The sequence below is a fragment of the Sceloporus occidentalis genome, unplaced genomic scaffold (genome assembly GCF_023333645.1).
Source record: "Sceloporus occidentalis isolate IW3139 unplaced genomic scaffold, rSceOcc1.0.p SCAF_1, whole genome shotgun sequence".
In the NCBI taxonomy this organism is placed as follows: Eukaryota; Metazoa; Chordata; class Lepidosauria; order Squamata; family Phrynosomatidae; genus Sceloporus; species Sceloporus occidentalis.
Genome location: NW_028316981.1, coordinates 241,357,254 through 241,375,677, shown reverse-complemented (window position 1 = coordinate 241,375,677; position 18,424 = coordinate 241,357,254). Strand labels below are relative to the sequence as shown.

Genomic DNA, 18,424 nt, shown 5'->3' with positions numbered 1-18,424 from the left:
GAATGTACATGAGGCATCATCTGCTTAAAAGCATTCTACACCTGCCAGCTCTCCCTCTTTGACAGGGAATGTCCAATTAATTCACTGTTGTTCCACTTTTTCAGTGGCCAATCTGCACTGCAGAAATAATGTAGATTGACATTGCTTTAACTGCCATGGCTCCACCCTATGGAATCCTGGGATATGTAGTTTGTTGTGACACCAGAGCTCTCTGACAGAGAAAGCTAAATACCTCACATAACTACAAATCCCAGGATTCTAGGGTGTGGTACAAACTGCCTGCAAAAGGCAGACTGGAGCTGCCTCTCTTTGCTGCGCAGCATTACCGCAGCAAGCAAATGGTGCGGTACTGCTGTGCAGCAAAAAAGGAGTGTACAGAATCAGCTCCAGTTTGAGGCACAGCTGGGACGGCGCAGTGACATCGCAGCTGTGCCACGGCATTTGGATGCGGCACAGTTGTGACGTCACCGACACGTGCGACATGTGGGCAGGGCTGTGCAATCATGGCAGCCCCCACACATACTAGGGCACGGCAGCATGTGGTTGGTGCGTGCTACTGAGCCCTAGTTTTGGCCCTGGGCCGGCGCAAAGCACCAGTGTGTATCAGGCTTATAACACTGAGCCATGTCAGTTAAAGCAGCATCAAACTGCATTAATTCTGCAGTGCAGACTAGACCTCATTTTTTCCCTTCATCCCACCTTCTTCCTTCATTCTCAGTTTACTCCAAAAGATGCAAACTGAGTTCAAAATGCTAAAGTCATTTGCACTCAAGTAACTCAGTAGGGAGGAGAGAAGTGAAGTTGGAATTTTGGGCATCCCAGTAGGTTGAGGCAAAGGCAAACTGCTGCAGCTTCTCCTCATTAATAACTTTTGCTCACCTGCCTGCACTCAATCAGTGTTTGGCCCCACATCTGTGAAATATTGGAGGGGATGGCATTCTGGTGTCCAAGCTTCCAAGAAGTAGCCCTTCATGTTCTGTATACCAATGGTTCAGCCTCACAAAGCCTATTCCACACACTGACTGTAAAAGCTATCTGAAAAATGCCTCCACTCCCATTTCTTTCCTCCCTTCTTAGAGCGAGCAAACCAATCAAGATGCTAAGATGCAGTCTATCTCACTTTCCGCATAACAACATTAGTGGCATTTCCAAATTTCCATTTACCCGCTTTGGTAATGCAGTTTTCCAGTCCCTGCGAGGCCTACCTTCACAAATTCAATCTAAAAATAATCAATGCACTCTAATATGATTAAACCTAAAAATAAGCCTTCCTGTGTTATCTTGTGCAGTAAAAACACTTTCTGAAGTCCATCCAGTGATTTCTTTGCTTTGGCAAGCGACGCATCTGCTAGGCCTGTTTACAACCTGCGCTATGTCAGACATGATTGCCTGGGAGCAGGTTTCTCATTGTTGTCCTTTTGGAGGCTTGTCACCATGGGCTTAAATTAAATCTTGTTCACTCAGAACTAATGCAGCATTAACAGGCCAGCTCAGGTCAGTCCTAACTCTGGAGATTTACAAGACGACTTCTTGAAGCATTTCGCATACTTGAACAAAACATTATGTGTCATTGCATGTTTACGAGATCCTGAATACAGGCTCTAGTTAATGCCTGCTTAAAGTTAAAATTTTCAGTTTTCTGACACACTCCTCGCCACTTCACTTGTAGTATGAGATATGTAAACATCCATCTGACTGGCAAGAGCTAAATTAAGTACAGGATGTATTATGTGTGCTGTTACTCACAATCCTAAATTTTCTGAGCTAATACTGATGTTTACATTTATGTTGCCGATATTCAGCCTTGCTGGCAATCAGATATACATTCTGGTACACGAAAAGAGAAACAATGTATTAAGCCAGCCTTTCATGCACTCACAGCTTCCCTGTGCCTTCAACTACAACTCACATCATCCCCAGTTAGTGGGTCATTGTCCCTTCTGGCTGATGAGGCTGATGGGAGTTGTCATTCAACACATTTGAAAATCACATAGTCCATTTCAACCTTCAAGGGTTATATCTGCTTTCATTCCCACTCTCCATCTTGAACTGGGGTGCGATCCTGCTCAGAGGGGTATACTTAACCATGGAAATCCCCAGTATCGGCAACTATTTTTTTTCCTTTTTCTTTTTTTGTGAGGTGGGAGAGAGGGTTGTATCTTTTTGCCACAAAATTGTTTGGTGCTACAACTGCAAAGATGGGTGGGAATCCCAAGTGTCGTACCAAGTCAGTCTCTCTCTATATATATACCTAAAGCCCAACATGCCATTTTAAAAAAAGGAAAAAAATGTCTCCTAGGGGGCATCATTCTCCTCTAAAATAAAGTTCCTCCATACCTTATTTTAGCAACAATTATTGGGAGGGGGGTGAGGGAAGAGACCTGGCTAGGGCTGCTCAGATCTCAGGGCTTAGGCCCTATTCTACAGGCCTCAGTGTGAGGGGGAGAAATCTCAGGGAGCTAACTCAAGCCTTAAAAGTGTGTGCATCTCTCTCTCTTTCTTTATTTTTTTAATAACAAATAATGTGCAACCATAATTGATGCTTTATGTGCTTTATAAAATCACTGGGGAATATCCCTCACAATATGCAATTGCTGCTTAATGACATCACTGGGAAATATCCCTCACTATATCTCCTTGTGAAAGCGCAAGGGGTCATTCCTAAAGTTTAGGGTTTTGCCCTCCCCCCCCCCCCAAAAAAAAGTCCTGACCCGGCAACTCCAGACATGACCTTGCAGCCAGTTCCACTTTCTGTGTGAGGGGCTGGTATTCACACCGCCTCTAGATGCTTGACGGTCTTCTGCTTTAGTAGGGTGGACAAGCTTTGGGGCCAATTTGCCACCCTTGGGACCCACTCCAGGTCACACCTCCCTCAAAAGAAAACGCAAGCGAGCAGAAGTGTGTGTTGTGTGCCTTCAAGTCATTTCTAACTTATGGTGACCCTAAGGCAACCCTCTCACAGAGTTTTCTTGGTATGTTTCTTCAGTGGGGGGTTGCCATTGCCATCATCCAAGGCTGAGAGAGTGTGATTTGCTCAAGGTCACTCAAGTGGGTTTTCATGGCCTAGGCGGGATTTGAACCATGCTCCCCAGGGTACAACACTCAAACCACTACACCATGCTGGCTCTCAATGAGCAGAAGACCACTACCATTTCCATAAATAGTTGTGGGGGGGTGGGGTGAGAAAAAAAAGTCATTTGAGGAGCATTGATGCTCCTGGAAACTTAAAGTAATGGATATTCTCCTTCTTTGGGGAGTTTTTGGGGGACATCTACAGATCCCCCAAACAGGCAGACACACCAAAAATACCTAGTAAGGATCTATTGGTAGATGTCATATCATCCAAGTGTCCCAATTTGGCAAGAACAGTTTTGATTAGTTGTCTGTCATCTTACATTTTCAGCTTCTTTTTAAATGCCCCAGCTTCTCTCTCCTCCTCCCACTTTCCCCCCTTATCCTCAGCTTACTTCAGTTGCTGCAAACTGTAGTTTGAATTCAGTTAGCTCAATTAACTGAGGAAGGAGAAAAGAGAAAAAGATGGGATCATGCACTTCCCAATAGGCTCAGGGAAAATCAAACTGCTGCAGTCTCTCCTAGTTTGTGCTTTCTTCCTCATTAATAACTCTTGCTGTCTTCAGCACATTCTTGTGTGGGCCATCAATGTCCAAGTTTTCATTTGTGAAATGTTAGAGGGTCTATATTGGCAGCTATAACCCATGTTGAAGATATGTTGGCACCTATCTTCTTCATAACACTCCAAAAAGATGATTTTGAGAAAGTATCAACACCTGTTTGAACCACTGAGCAAGAATTGTCTTCTCATTTCATATTATTTTGCTTGCTTTATCGACGTATGTGTTTTGTTTTGTTTTGTTTTTGCTCCTTTCTCTTTTACTCCATCATTGTTCCAGTAGATTTCTATGGTATTTTGGGTTATTGTTTTTTTTTACCAAGGATTTTAAAGTTGTTCTTCTGGTCCTATTTTGTTACCTATGCATTCCAGCAGTCCATACCAACATGTCACCAGTACTCCAGAAGTAATGTCACATCACTTTGCCTTGGGACTGATTTTCAGCCATTTTTATTCAGGTTGTGGGGGGGAAACCACCATTTTGGGCAATTTTGGAGATAAACACTTGAAAAAAATGGGATCTAGATGCTTAGGGGGTATCCTGGGGGCCCAAAATGAGCATGGAGGCACATGTCACATGTGACAGCATTTTATCCACTCATGGTGTAAAAGGTGACAACTTGTTATTCAGGTTCAGAAAAGCAGGAAGGTTTAGCATGGAAGTAGCTGCAGGGGAGGCAAAATCATTGTGTTGCCCTCCAGATAAGAAATTTTGCTTATTCTTCAAGTTTCCAGCATTGCAGAGAATTAAACATTGAAAATCATATATACCTAGAACCTTTACATGTGCTGTGTTCACATTCCCCTGGTATCTTTGGTAACTTGAGCAATTTTTTATTTGGGAGAAAGAAAACTTATTTTCAGGGAATGCCTTCATTTGCACCACTCCATCCCCTGTTAGCTACACTCTTGGTTTACACAAACTTGTATAGAAGATTTGGGCAGATTCCAAAACCCTGTATGTTCCAGGTAGCCAAGAGACCCGGGTATTTTTGTTTCTTGAACAACACTCCTGCAGTACCAAAGGTATCTTGTGACAGGGCAGGGGGCTGCCACTCAAAGAGGAAGAGTTAAAAAATGCTGCTGGGCATGCCCCACAAATCCAGTGGCCTTGCTTAAAGTAGCTTTGAAAACAAACAGACCACTTCAAAGAGTTTATTTCTGTTCTTGACATACAGGATCTTTGGACTTCCAGCCCAATAATTTAATTTACATGAAGATTAGTAGTTCCCAGCTTTGTTTTTCTTCTGTGAGCCTGGTAGGGAGAGTAAGTCTAATGAAATTTGTATGATTGAAGAAGAGATGTGGGTGGTATAGATGTATGTTTAGATATTCCTTTCCTCTATGATGAGAGATAGAGAAGAGGTTGCAGCTGAGAGAAACTGGAGTAAGCAATAGCTTTTTGATGGGCCTAGAATAGAGTATAATACAACATTAATCTGAAATACGGGTACATTTTATTCTTCCTGCAGCTCCTTTCAAGCATCTACTATATGCAAATTGTTTAGGAAACACCATTTCATAGGAAATGCCACGGTTTTACCATATATCATTCTTCTGTGGAAATACCATTGCTTTTTTTTTAAAGGCAGTGCTTTGCCATTAGCTATATTTCTTAGGAAGAACATTTTTTACCATATGCCATAATTTTAAAGAAATGCCATTGTTTTACCATATGCTATGTGTATTAAGACATGATACTGTTCAACTCTATACCATATTTATTAGAATCTGGGCAATGTATCATTTTTGTTAGAAAATACAATTTCTTCAGAAATGCCTATGTGTTACGTACCTTCCAACGTTTCACCAACAAAAACTGGGACACGTGGCCAAGCAACTTCAGAATGTGGTCAGGATAAAATAAATTATTAATACTAGAGAAGCTGCAGTAGTTTGCTTTTGCCTAAGTGTACTGGAAAGGACAAGATTCTCCTCTCCTCTTAACTGAATACAAACTACTTTTGTACTTTGAACTCAGTTTGCAACAACCAGAGTTAACTGAGGACAAAGGGGGGAAATGGGAGGAAGAAAGAAGGAAACTGGGACATTTTAAAAGCAGCTTAAAAAGTGGGATGACAGAGGTTTAATTGGAATTAGCCCTGCCAAATCAGAATAGTTCAAGAGTACAGTTTTACCACAGACCCTGTTTCATAGGAAATGCCATTGTTTCTTTCTTATTGGCTTATTATCCACATCTTCTGTTTCCAGCCTTCCTCTCTTTCTGCTTTCTGACATGCTATTTCTCTGCCTGAGTCCTTTTCAGATTTTGGTGGTGGAACAGGGAAACACAATTCAGTGACAAATTCAAGAGCTTGTTCTTGGTATTTTCAGAATTAACAGTGAAACCCTATGCATGTTTATTTGAAAGCAAGTGTCACTATGTTATATGTGGCTTACTCCCACGTAAGCATGCATATGTTTTCATTTTGTATTTACATTTTATACCTCATTTAGGCCAGAAATACAAGCACTCCTGAATGATCCCAAATGATGTAAAAAGCAGAATGACAATATCATGTAAAATAAACTGGCTGCTGTTTTGCATCGTTGTTGTTGTTGTGTGCCTTCAAGTCATTTCCGATTTATGGTGACCCTATGATGGCTCTATCACAGGAATTTCTTGGCAGGATTTGTTCAGAAGGGGTTTGCCAGTGCCTCCTTCCTTGTTAAAACACCACTATCCTTTCTTAATAACGCATTTATTCCCGAACCCCATAATTGTCTCACACCTTCTTGTCTGCAGTTATCAAGCAGACTCTAATACCATTCCCCTTATTTCAGAGCACCAACCATTGCTTTTAAAAAGATAATTAGTTAGACATACAATCTCAAGCTCCAAAAATGCCAAGGCTTTTTAAAACACAGTAACTCTTTCCTGTTTCTTAGGAAAATTGAAATGCCTAAAAGCTATGAGTTGCTGGCCCATGGTCTTAAATGCAGCTTCTGCTTGTTACCATTTCCCTCTGTAGCCTGAACAGAGCATAAGGCAGCAATACAAATGAACATTTCAAACCTGTGGCATTCCTCCCCCACCATTTAGTGAGAACACATCCCTAGAACTATAAAAGTAACTGAAAGTTACAGTTACAAGACAGAGGGAGTTAAATTATCCTTCATAATATTACAATGATAATATCATGTAATTATATATTCATAATTGCAAAAATAAATAACAACAAATAATTAGTTGTTCCTAACTTTAATGTCAGCATTCTGTAATTAATTAATTCTTTGACCTCTCTCGATTGTTCATATCATCTTTCTTAGGTTTTGGCTGGAACTCACCACAGTATTACATTGCAGGTGATACATTCTGCAAGTTGCAATTTAAGTGCAGCTATAGAGCCAGTGTGGTGTAGTGGTTTGAGTGTTGGATTACAAGTCTGGAGACCAGGTGTCAATTCCCACATTGGCCATGAAATCCACTGGGTGACCTTGGGCAAGTCACAAACTCTCAGCCTCAGGGGAAGGTAATGGCAAGCCTCCTCTGAACAAATCTTGCCAAGAAAACCCCATTAGGTCACCAAAAGTTGGAAGTAACTTGAAGGCATATAACCACAAATAGTCCTTTCATACTGCACAGTTATACCACTATAGGTGTACTTTAATTGCTATGGGAACATCACATGGAATCCTGGGAGTTGTAGTTTGTTGAGACACTAGAGTGATCTGGCTGAGAATTCTATATAGCTTTCCCTCAACTGTAAAACCCAGGATTCCTTAGGATAGTCCCATGGCAATTAAAGTGGAATCATAGCATTATAAATGTATAGTGTGAAATGACCCTAAGTAAATTTAAAAGTACAGTACTATACCATACACATGTGAATAATCTGAAAACACAATCACAATCTCTCCCCCTCCTTTTTTTAATTACAAGATGTGCTCCTATGTGTATTTTTGGTTCTGACATAAAATCTAATCTCTTTGAAGTGGCTACGAGAAGAAGATGCAATAAAACAGCAGGGAAACCCATTGACTTGACCTTTTAAAAAGAAAATATAGCTTTTTAATAGAACATGAATCTGCAATTCACTACCATGGATAAATGTTAACCTTTCTCTCTTCCATTTAAAATTAAGCTAAATATTTCAGTGATTAACTGAAAAATCAATATGTCTCTTCTTATAAAGCCATAGGCACAGCTATCTGCAGCCATTTCCAGGGTCCCTAGTGAACATTTGATGACAATTTATCTCCTCATAGAATGGTCTGCTGCCTCAAAGCCCAGTTTTGTTATCGTTGGTCCCAGGATGGCCTCTTTATCTCTTTCAGAGTATACTTTAGTCAAGCCAGTTCTAATCCTTATGTTATTCTAGCAATATTCATTATTTTTTAAAAAAATAAATGCTCTGGGACACTATATAAATAATCCACCAAAAAAAGAATTCTATAGATTTTTAATATATATATATATATATATATATATATATATATATTTACCAAACAATCAAAAGTATATGGTCAGACTAAAATGAAATACTAACTTGCAAAAAACCCCATGATACGGTCACCTTAGAGTTGCCATAAGTCAGAAATAGGCTTGCCATATCCTGATTTTACCCGGGACAATCCCGAGTTTTGGGCCCTAGAATTGTCCCCACCCGGTTTCAGTAGTTTGGGGCCCAGGCGCTTGCACACCTCCAGCGCACTTCCCTCAGGCCCACAGCTCCTCCTCCTCCTCTAGGCTTGGCCAGGAGAAGCTGCCTGAAGTGCCTCCAACTGCCCACAAGGGGCAGTGGCTGGCCCAGAGAGGAGGAGCCCAGGTAGGCCTGGGTAGGGCTGTGGGGCGTTGGGGAGGTTGGGGCCGCCATTTGCTGGGCGTTTGGCGCAGCAGTGGTGGCGGGGGAAAGAGAGAGGCCTGTGTAGGCCTCTCTCCTTTGGCGGGGAGAGCGTTCCTCCCCTCTTCGGCTCCAGTCCCAGGACTGAAGCCGAGGGGGAGAAGGAAGCTTTGCCATGGTGAGGTTTCCCTCCCTTCCTTGGCTTCAGTCCCAAGACAAAGCCGAGGGGGAGAAGAAGCCCTTGCCATGGCGAGGTTTCCCTCCCCGCTTCTGCTCCAGTCCCAGGACGAAGCCGAAGGGGAGAAGGAAGCTTTGCCATGGCAAGGTTTCCCTCCCCCCTTCGGATCCAGTCCCAGGACGAAGCCGAGGGGGAGAAGGAGCCCTTGCCATGGTGAGGTTTCCGTCCCCCCTTCGGCTCCAGCCCCAGGATGAAGCCAAAGGGGAGAAGGAAGCCTTGCCTCTTCCGCTCTTCTTCTTCTTCTTCTCTTCCTCCTCCTCCTCTTCTTCCTCTTCTTCTTCCACTCTTCCTCCTCTTCTTCTTCCTCTCTTCCTCCTCCTCTTCTTCTTCTTCCCCTCTTCCTCCTCTTCTTCTTCCTCATCCTCTTCTTTTCCTCCTCCTCTTCTTCTTCCTCTCTTCCTCCTCTTCTTCTTCCCCTCTTCCTCCTCTTCTTCTTCCTCACCCTCTTCTTTTCTTCTTCCTCCAATTCTTCCCCTCTTCCTCCTCTTCTTCTTCCACTCTTCCTCCTCTTCTTCCTCATCTCCTCCTCCTCTTCCTCCTCTTCTTTCTCTTCCTCCTCCTCCTCTTATTTTTATCTTCTTTTTCCTATTCTTCTTCTTTCTCCTCCTTCTTTCTCCTTCTCCTTCTTCATTTTTCTTCTCCCCCCCCCTTTTTCCTCCTCTACTGCTGTTGTTGTTGTGTGTCTTCCAACTTATGGTGACCCTATAGAGTTTCCTTGGCAAGTTTCTTCAGGGAAGGTTGCCTTTAGCTACCCCTGAGAGGCTGAGAGAGTGTGACTTGCTGCCCAAAGTCACCCAGTGGGTTTCCATGGCCAAGCTGGGATTTGAGCCCTGGTCCCCCATTGTCCTAGGCCACTATACCATACTAGACCCTCCACTGCACTCAAAGGTATAGTACTACATTGTTTTTTATTGTTGTGTACCTTCAAGTTGTTTTCCACCATATGGTGACCCTAAAGCAAACCTATCCTGGGGTTTGCTTGGCAAGGTTTGTTCAGAGGAGTTTTGCCAGGGCTTTCTGCTGAGGAGGCTGAGAGAGTGTGACTTGCTTGAGGTCATCCAATAGGCAGGGAAATGAACCCTGGTCTCCAGAGTCCTAGTCCACCACACAAAGCTACATCCCAAACTTCTATCCAGGACCAGGAAGAATGTCAACATGTCCTCCATTTTGAGCATGCCTAAGAAGCATGCATTTATATTAATGCTTTTTGAATGTAGTAATTTTTTTGTTTTTTCATGTCCTCCATTTCCAAAATATGGCCTACATTTGGGGGGGCAAATTTTGTCCTACATTTGTCCTACATTTTTTTACATTTGTCCTGGTTTGGAGGTAGATAGTTATGGCAACCCTAGTCAGAAATGACTTGAAGGCACACAACAACAAATGTTCCTCTACTTCTTAATGGCTTCCAAGTAAGGCCCTATTCTAGATTGGGATCACTATGCTTGAGGAGCAAAAGCTTAAATCTCCCTCCAGCTCCCTTTTCTCCCACATATGGGGTTGAGGGATTGACAATTAAACAACAGAAAAAAACCTCTAGTAGTGCCAAAGGAGGCCCTCTCTTTTTCAAAACATCATATGGGGAGAAGGTAAATATTTGGAAAAAGAAAGGGGGTTAAAATTTCTTTCCTTACACTTGATGGTCCAAATATGGGTTGAGGCACTTACATTTGAGTAATTAAAAAATAGTGGGGCAGCTGAATGCTGTGTTTCATTTTGTATTGTTTAATTATTTTTACCTGTTGTGTGTTATGGCCACAGGGATCATACAACTCCTTTGTTGCAACAGCTCCACTGGCTGTTGGTCCATTTCCAGGCACAATTCAAAGTACAGGTTATGACCCTTGAAGCCCTATACAGCTCAGGCTCAGATTATTTGAAATAACATATACTCCTTTACAAACCATCCCATGCTTTGAAATATGTTGGGACAGCCCTTCTCTCTGTCCTACCACCTTCACAGGTACATCTGGAGTAAACATAAGAGAGGGCCTTCTCAGTGGCTGCCCCCCAGACACTGGAACTCCTTTCCCAGAGGAGTTAGACTGGCACCCACCCTACTTTCTTCTCTCAGCAAAGACGTTTCTATTCCAACTGGCATCTAATGAGTAACTATAGAAGTCCCATCTTACACAGTGCACCAGATATTTTTAATTCTTGTACTGGGGAGTTTGTTTACTGATGTATGTTTTGATCTGCTTGTTGTTGTTTTTTAATGGCTGAATCTTGTTTTAACTTTTGTATCTTGTGGATTTTTAACACCATCTTTTGTGATTGCTGTAATCCACTTTGAGTCTCAATCTGAGGAAAAGATGGAATAGGCTATGGAATCCTGGGATTTGTAATTTGTTGATACACAAGAGTTCTCTACAGGGAAGGCTCAATATCTCTCAAAACTACAAATCCCAGAGCTCCATAGCATTGAGCCATGGCAGTTAAACCAGCCATAGAAAGAGAAGGAATCTGGAGCACATTCTCCAAAATATTGGAATTTGATAAGTTTGATGCCCAACATCACAAAATATTAATTTTAGTTTTAACTGGGTCAAAACATATGGAATTCTAATAATGTAACAGCATGATTGTTGAACTTGGGAGCACATTCTGATCATCTTTTTAAAAAAATAAATGATTCAAAATTGAGTTTTTCATTCCAGATATTGAAGAAGTATGAGAAAATGAGCAGGTGCATACATGCCAGAGATACATTGACTGATAAGTATTGCAATCCTCTAAGAAACAGGAAATTAGACTGTTAGTAATCCACAGTAATTGATATCTCTCCAGTGTCTTGAAAATGTCATTGCTGCTTTCCCATTACTTCTCCTAATCTACAGATGCCACAAAATGTCTTCATTAATATGCCAAAGTGAAAGCAATAACTTTCTTTTGTGTTTTGATCTAAAAGGTCACCGCAACAATTATATGGAAGTGACAGATATTTTTGTCACAAACACTGCTAGGTGAACAATTATGGTTGCAATTGCTGGAGTTTTATGAATGAAAAGCTCATTCATTCTTCTGAAATCTGCATTGCAAAGTATAACATCAGCATGAACTTTATTAAATACTTTGAGTTTCTAATTTGTGCATATGTTGGCGGGGAGGGTCTTTTCTATTTACAGAAAATGAACAGCCAGTATTTTCGCCATGAAGTTCTGGCTTGTGAGACTGGTGAACTGAAAAACTTTTGGGAAAAAACAATTGAAAAGCAAACTCAGCATTTTGAAGCTGAAAAAGACCGTAAAAAAAGAAGTGCACTGACAAAGTGAGTACATCATTTCCTTATTTGGTATTTCATTTGTATTTCCTATTTCATTTGACAAGGTTTAAAAACTTGTACAGGAGAATATAGATAGTAGAGGCAGAAGTGGGTGGATGTGAATGAGACCTCAAGAAAGTGCTTTCTTACAAATAGTGCCCATTGACAGAATGGGTGAGTCGAAAGAAGGGCAACTAAGGGGAATGGAAATCAGGCGTGATGAAAATTGGTTGAAAGAGCTGGGTAGCTTTAGCCTGGCAAAGGGAAGATCAAGAGAAGATGAGATAGCCGTCTTCAAATGCAAGAAAGTCAATCAAGTACAAGAGAGAACTCTCAGGGATGCTATAGTATAAAGTGATGCAAGACTCCTGCATCAGAAAAATTATATCAGATGACTTCCCATGTCCCCAACAGCTGACACATTCAGGCAGTCATCCACAGACTGAGGTCCTGAGATGTTGTTGAGGTATGGTTCCCAGTAGCCCTAGCCAGGAAGGCCAGTGGCCAGGATTCCTGAAAACTGTAATCCAACAATGCCTGAGGATCCAAGTTTGGCAACGAGTAAACTCTCGTCACCAGTCCCAACTTCTGCCATCCTAGCAATTTGAAACAGTGGCGTCCTTAGGGTTGGTGTCACATGGTGAGGTCACTCATGGGGGGAGGGCAGGATTTATGGGGGCGAGACATCTGGAGTGCAACTTCTGGCATGTGTGGGAACGTGTACGTGTGCCGGAAATACCCCGTGCGCCCCCAAGGAGCAAACTACAAACCCGGGGTGCCTCCATATGGGGTCTGGGTGACCTGAAAAGGCCCCATGTGGGGGTCTGGCCAGCCCAAAAAGGCCCCACATGGGGCCGAAAAGCTGGTCTGATGTCACCCCCTTCTGGGGTGTCACCCAGTGCAATCTGCACCCCCACACCTCCCCAGTGATGGTACTGGTTTGAAAATATGTAAATGCAAGTAGATAAATAGGTACTACTTTGATAGGAAGGTACAGTGGACCCTTGTTATCCGCTAGGGTTTGGTTCCAGGACCCCCCGTGAATAACAAAATCCATGTATGCTCAAGTCCCATTAAATACAATGGCATAGCAAAATGGTGTCCCTTATATAAAATGGTAAAATCAAGGTTTGATGCTTAAAATTTATACTTTTTTTGAATATTTTCAAGCCATGAAGGCTTGAATCCATGTATAAAAAATCTGTGTATAAGGAGGGCCAACTGTAACAGCGTTCTGTGTAGTCATGCTGGCCACATGATCACAGAGTCGTCTTTCAGAACGCTGGCTCTTCAGTTGAACACCACCCCCTATAACCACTTACAACTAGACATTCATGTCAAGGGAAAACCTTTACCTTTCTATGAGTGCAAAACAGGCTTTCTTCCAGGGAGTGGAGGTAGAAAGATGACATGTGCAACCAACTGAAAAAGCACTTCTTTAAAACCTAGGCCATAATGTAGCCACAAGACATAGCTATGACAGTCTCTGGACACGGGGTTTCTCCTTCCCCAAAAAACTCTCCCTTCTCAAAAAATTCACATTTTCTCAGCAGCAGCCCTCCCAAATGCAGGCATGGGAGTGAGAGAAGCTGCAGACAAACATCCAGTTATTTTCCTATAGTCAAATGTACAGTGACAAGCATCTGCAGCAACGCTTGGAAGCCCTCTGAAGGTTTCTGTTGATAGTGTCATTGCTCTACTTCCAGCTATAGGAAAATATCTGGACACTTTTTACTGCTCCCCCTGCTTTCTACTGTTCAGGAAATGGCTGAATTTGAGGGGCTGCAGCTGAGAAAAAAAGTAGGTTGCAGGAGATTTTGGCTATAGTGAAACCAGAATCCTCCAGAAAGTATTCTGATCTCCACAACAACCAAAAAATTAGGTTGCAATAGTATATGTCCAACTTAGTCCCCCAAAAACTCACCAAAATCATGCACAAAGCCCTTGCACACACTTCATAGGATTCCAGCCCTAATATTTATCTTGCTCCATCATAAACCCATTTCATACTAAGGTTAAAGAGGAAAAAAGGAAATCATTTTTGCTACAAGAATGTTTTTAGAAAATTAAAATATAATAGTGAAGGAGCATTGATCCCAGTATGGACTAGATCCTGCCAGATCTTGAAACTAAAATAGGGTCATCTCTGGTTAGTACTTGGATGGGAGACTGCCAGCTAATACCAAGTGCTGTAGGCTACATTTCAGGGAAAGGAACTGGCAAAACAACTTTTGTGTATTCCTTGCCTAAGAAAACCTTAGAAATTGATGAGGTCGCTATAAGTCAACAGGTGGCTTGAAGGTGCACACACACATAGAAACAGGGCTTCCAAGGCCTTTGCACACACTTCATAACTTCTCCTATAAATCCGGGCTGGCATGTGAAATTGGAAGGCTGATGAAATGAAATAGCACAATAAATGGGATTAGCAAAAGGTTGTATTTCTTCTTGTCCACTCCAAAGTTTATGTCAGATATGCATCTGCATGATATAAGGTGGAAAAAAATTGAGAAAATGGAAATATTCCCCTCCTACCCTTTTCTTTATTTTGGAGCATGCTGACTGGATTATTTGGGTAGTTGTGGTCCAAAAGAGTAAATTCCCGAAGCAGTACCAAAGTGGTACCCATAAATACTAGTCCACTTCACTGACAGGACAACATGTGTGAACCTCTTTTGCATGATTGCAGTCATGGGAGTTTATCACACGTAAGGAATTTCTCTTAAATTCGTATGAAAAGAAAGTGGGACCAGAACACATTCATTTAAAGTCACTAGTTTAGTGAAATTACGTGAATGCTAATTGCATTTGAACTGGCTCCCCACTGCCCAAAAATAGTATGCCATTGCCCGAATTTGCATGTGGCAGTCTATCACACAATAACGTGAAACCCCATGTTTGCGCTCGGACTGACTTCCCATTGCCTGAATTTGTGTGTGGCAGTCTATCACGCAATAACTTTAAACCCCATGATTGCGTTCAGATTGCCATTGGATTATACTTCCAATTTCCCTTGTCTGATAAACTCCATGGACTGGATAAGAATGGGAGAGCGACCCACTCCCGTCCCATCCTGTCCCTGTCCCCATATGATAATCTCCATGCTGTAAGGATGTGGAAGAAGGCCTTTTCCACTGTGGCATGCCAATTGGCACCCCTTGAAAACCTGATGACACCAACATTAGTTTCATTCCAGCACAATAATAAGTTAAAATTTGACTTTTCAGTAAATCCTTTTAGGCCTGATGCATTTATCCAGATCTAGTTTTCAAATGTTTTAATGTTATAATTTTTTTCAGTTGTTTAATATGTTTTATTATTTTACATTCTATGTTGTTTAAACTGAATTTACTGTTTTGTTGTGTGTTTTTTAAAAAAATGCAGCCCATATTTATTTTTAATACAGGGTGGGATATAACAATTATAATGAATTGGGTTTTTTTTTTTAAAAAAAATCATTAGACTTTTAGGCACAGGTGGTCAGATATTTTTCAAACATTCTAATAATTACTCCCCATTCGCTGCATTGGCTAGTGGTATTTTGTTCAGGGTTGCTTTAGAAGATTGTAAGAACCTTCTCAAAATCAAAATCCTTGTTTATAAAGTGATTTTTAGGAAGATCTCCAAGAATTCTTAAACTGTATTTATAAACCACATCTCTGAGCACATAAACCCATTGGAATGCATGAGGCTAAACCTGACTAGAAGCTGTTTTAATTTCTCAGGACTCCAAGCTCTCCAGAGCTTCAGTAAGCATCCTTCACAGAGCCAGTTCAAAATACAGCTACAATCATTCTTGGCCACACATTCCCACAGAGAAATGCAATAAATGTACTGAGTGATTGCAGTTGGCAGATCCAGAATGGCAAAAGATTATGTTATCATGACAGCAACCACTTCCAAATATCTGCAGATTTTTATTAATGATGGTAAAGTTCACACAAAATCCAATTGCTGTTTCCAACTAGTGTTGACCCACTACTAAATCAATGAAATTATATTTACATTCATAAGGGATATGGGAAAGTGAGATTTTAATAAGATTTATATGTGTTTATTTACAACTCAATAGCTTGGCACAGCGATTTGAATATCAGACTAAGAGGCTAAACAGGCAGGCAAAAAAGAGGTGCTTTCAGGCTGACTTGAAGGTGTGGCATTTAGATGACACATGCCTTGAAGCCAGCAGGAAAGTGCCCTCTATGCACCTTATGCAGAGAAAAGCCATTTGAAAAAGAAGCAACTTTTTTCAGCTTCTTCTTGGCTTGAAGCCATATCATGTGGTCATAACATGAGCACTCCAGCTGCCTTGGGAGCTAACAGTGGAGGTGATGGGTTTTCAATGTGGCTTCACAAAAGGCAGCTTCAAGCCACTTTTTCCTGCCCATCTGTTTTGCCCCTAAGACTTCAGGAGCATAAGGATTTGAGAGAACTTTGGGTTTTTATTCAGCCCCTGAGAGCCAGTGTAGTATAGTGGTTTAAGTGTTACACTGGGATTCTAGGGGACCAGGATCAAATGCTCACTCAGATACCTACTGGGTGAAATTGGCAAGTCACATTCTTTCAGCCTTAAAGAAAGGCAACAGCGAAACTCCTCTCAATAAGAAAATCCTATAACAGAATCTCCAAAAGTTGGAATTAACGTAGATTTAGAATATTATATTTGTGGGGCCCAAATACCCTAAAGATCCCGTCTGATTTTGGAAGTTAAGCATGGTGAGCCCAATTCAGTACTTGGATAGGAGACTGCCAATGAATACCAGATGCCGTAGGCTATATCTCAGAGGAAGGAACTGGCAAAACAACCACAGTTTCAGAGGAAGCCAGAGGCAAACCTCTGATCAAATTGCCAAGAAACCCCTGTGATAGGGGCACCATGTTGAAAACACTGTGGGCTGGTTAAATATCGTTACTGCAGCCACAACATTGTGAGTTCAATCCCAGAGGGCTCCAGGCTGAATGAGCCTTCCATCCTTTCATAGATCAGTAAAATGAGTATCATTTCAGGTGCTGTTTTTGTGATTTGTATATAGTCTTTAAATGAACTTTAATGTTTTTATCTTCATAAACTGTTTATTAAATAAGGTTTATGGGTTTGCTTTTATTGAAGTTCTGGTATAGTTTTTAACCTGCATTGTTTTTTAAAATGTTGTTAACTGCCTTGAGGCTCATTATTGAGAGACAGACAGAATATAAATGAATAAAATATCAATAACAATAATCCTGTGTCCCCCCTATGCATCTTATGTGCAGTGGAGAGGAGTTAGGCAAAGATATGGGTCTGCTCTCTTCCCCCATACAGAGAAAAGACTGCAGCCAAGATTCTGTTTGGAGCTGCCAGAGTTACTACAAATATTCACTATAGCATGAAGAACCAGGTGGTCTGGAAAGGTAAAGATGATCAGTAGGGTGGCAGCACAAGGAAGCTGTGCTGCACATGCCCACACAACACTTCAGGGCATGGACAGGGATGAGCCCATCCAGCAACCACTGCAAAGCAAGACAAATCCATTTGCACAAGGAGGTACTGGATTCCTCCTTGTGTAACATCAGAAAAAGTAGTTATACTATGATAACCCCCAGTCACAGTGATGTAAAGCCACAAGAAAGTTCTGCCCTATGTCCCACATACCCATGAGGTCTCTTGATATACCACAAGTTCTCTAAAGACGATTGTACATTACAGGCACAAACAGAGGGATCAGAATGGTGAAAAGACTCCATGTGAATATAGCTAACCAGTGCCCAAAGGAACAGTAAAATGGAGATTTTATTGACCATCAATTTTCTTCCTGCTAAGCAATGCACATGCTAACCAGATATCTTTCTCCCAATTAGGCTCAGAAACGAATGGAAAGAGAGGCTGGAAAAAAGACTGAAAATGCTACAGGAACAGGATGAGAATGAAGAAGGCAATAACTGAAGATGGGATCATCATGCACTTCTGTGTTTGACAGAAATATTGCCATAAGTTAAAGTGAAAGATAAAAGTTTGTGTTGATGCAAAGCTTTAGTGTCTGGCTTGTATTAATTCAGAAACTTCACTAAGCTTATGTGGGAAAGCAATGTAGGTACTACTGTTTGTGTATGTCTTTCAATATTTGACTTCATACTTTGGCTATCAAAAAGCTGCTCTTTCTATTCCACCTGAATGCTTGCTTAGCCATAGTCTCTCACACCTTCCTAACTGGTAATTTCATGTTGTTGAAAGTGTAGATTTTAGATTTATAATGTTGTAAAATGCCCTAGGTTGCCTTTAGGCAAGGAGGCAACTGATAAATATGATAAATAAACAATTCACTGTATTGTTTTTCAGATACTTCTGGTGATATGTCATTTTGTGGCTTTTGATCAAAATTATGTAAGAGCCACAAATAAATTCATTCAAGAAATCAAAAGTCAAAGTTTTATGAATTACTAAGATTTTAGAGTTAAGGCATGTTTAGACAACATTCACTTCACATAGGTTTAGCAGAACTCCATCGTTACCACAGGACTAAATACACCAG

At 41.3% G+C, this 18,424-nt stretch overlaps 1 protein-coding gene across 5 annotated transcripts in view; it reads left to right on the top strand.

Annotated features, from left to right (window-relative positions):
• The window catches only part of LOC149323684 (protein FAM240B-like), a 28,541-nt gene extending 10,338 nt beyond the window's left edge, over positions 1 to 18,203 (top strand). The window contains exons 1-4 of one of the 5 annotated variants that reach the window (XM_089511986.1): positions 8,353 to 8,400; positions 11,311 to 11,339; positions 11,779 to 11,921; positions 17,754 to 18,203. In XM_089511986.1, coding sequence (XP_089368112.1) covers positions 11,782 to 11,921; positions 17,754 to 17,838 — 225 coding nt within the window. In that variant the 5' untranslated portion in view covers positions 8,353 to 8,400; positions 11,311 to 11,339; positions 11,779 to 11,781 and the 3' untranslated portion in view covers positions 17,839 to 18,203. Of the gene's footprint in view, positions 1 to 8,336; positions 8,401 to 11,310; positions 11,340 to 11,522; positions 11,922 to 17,753 lie in introns of those variants that run through there. The other 4 variants (XM_089512005.1, XM_089511995.1, XM_089511977.1 and 1 more) reach the window with 4 other exon arrangements.
• Positions 18,204 to 18,424: the final 221 nt, after the last annotated feature.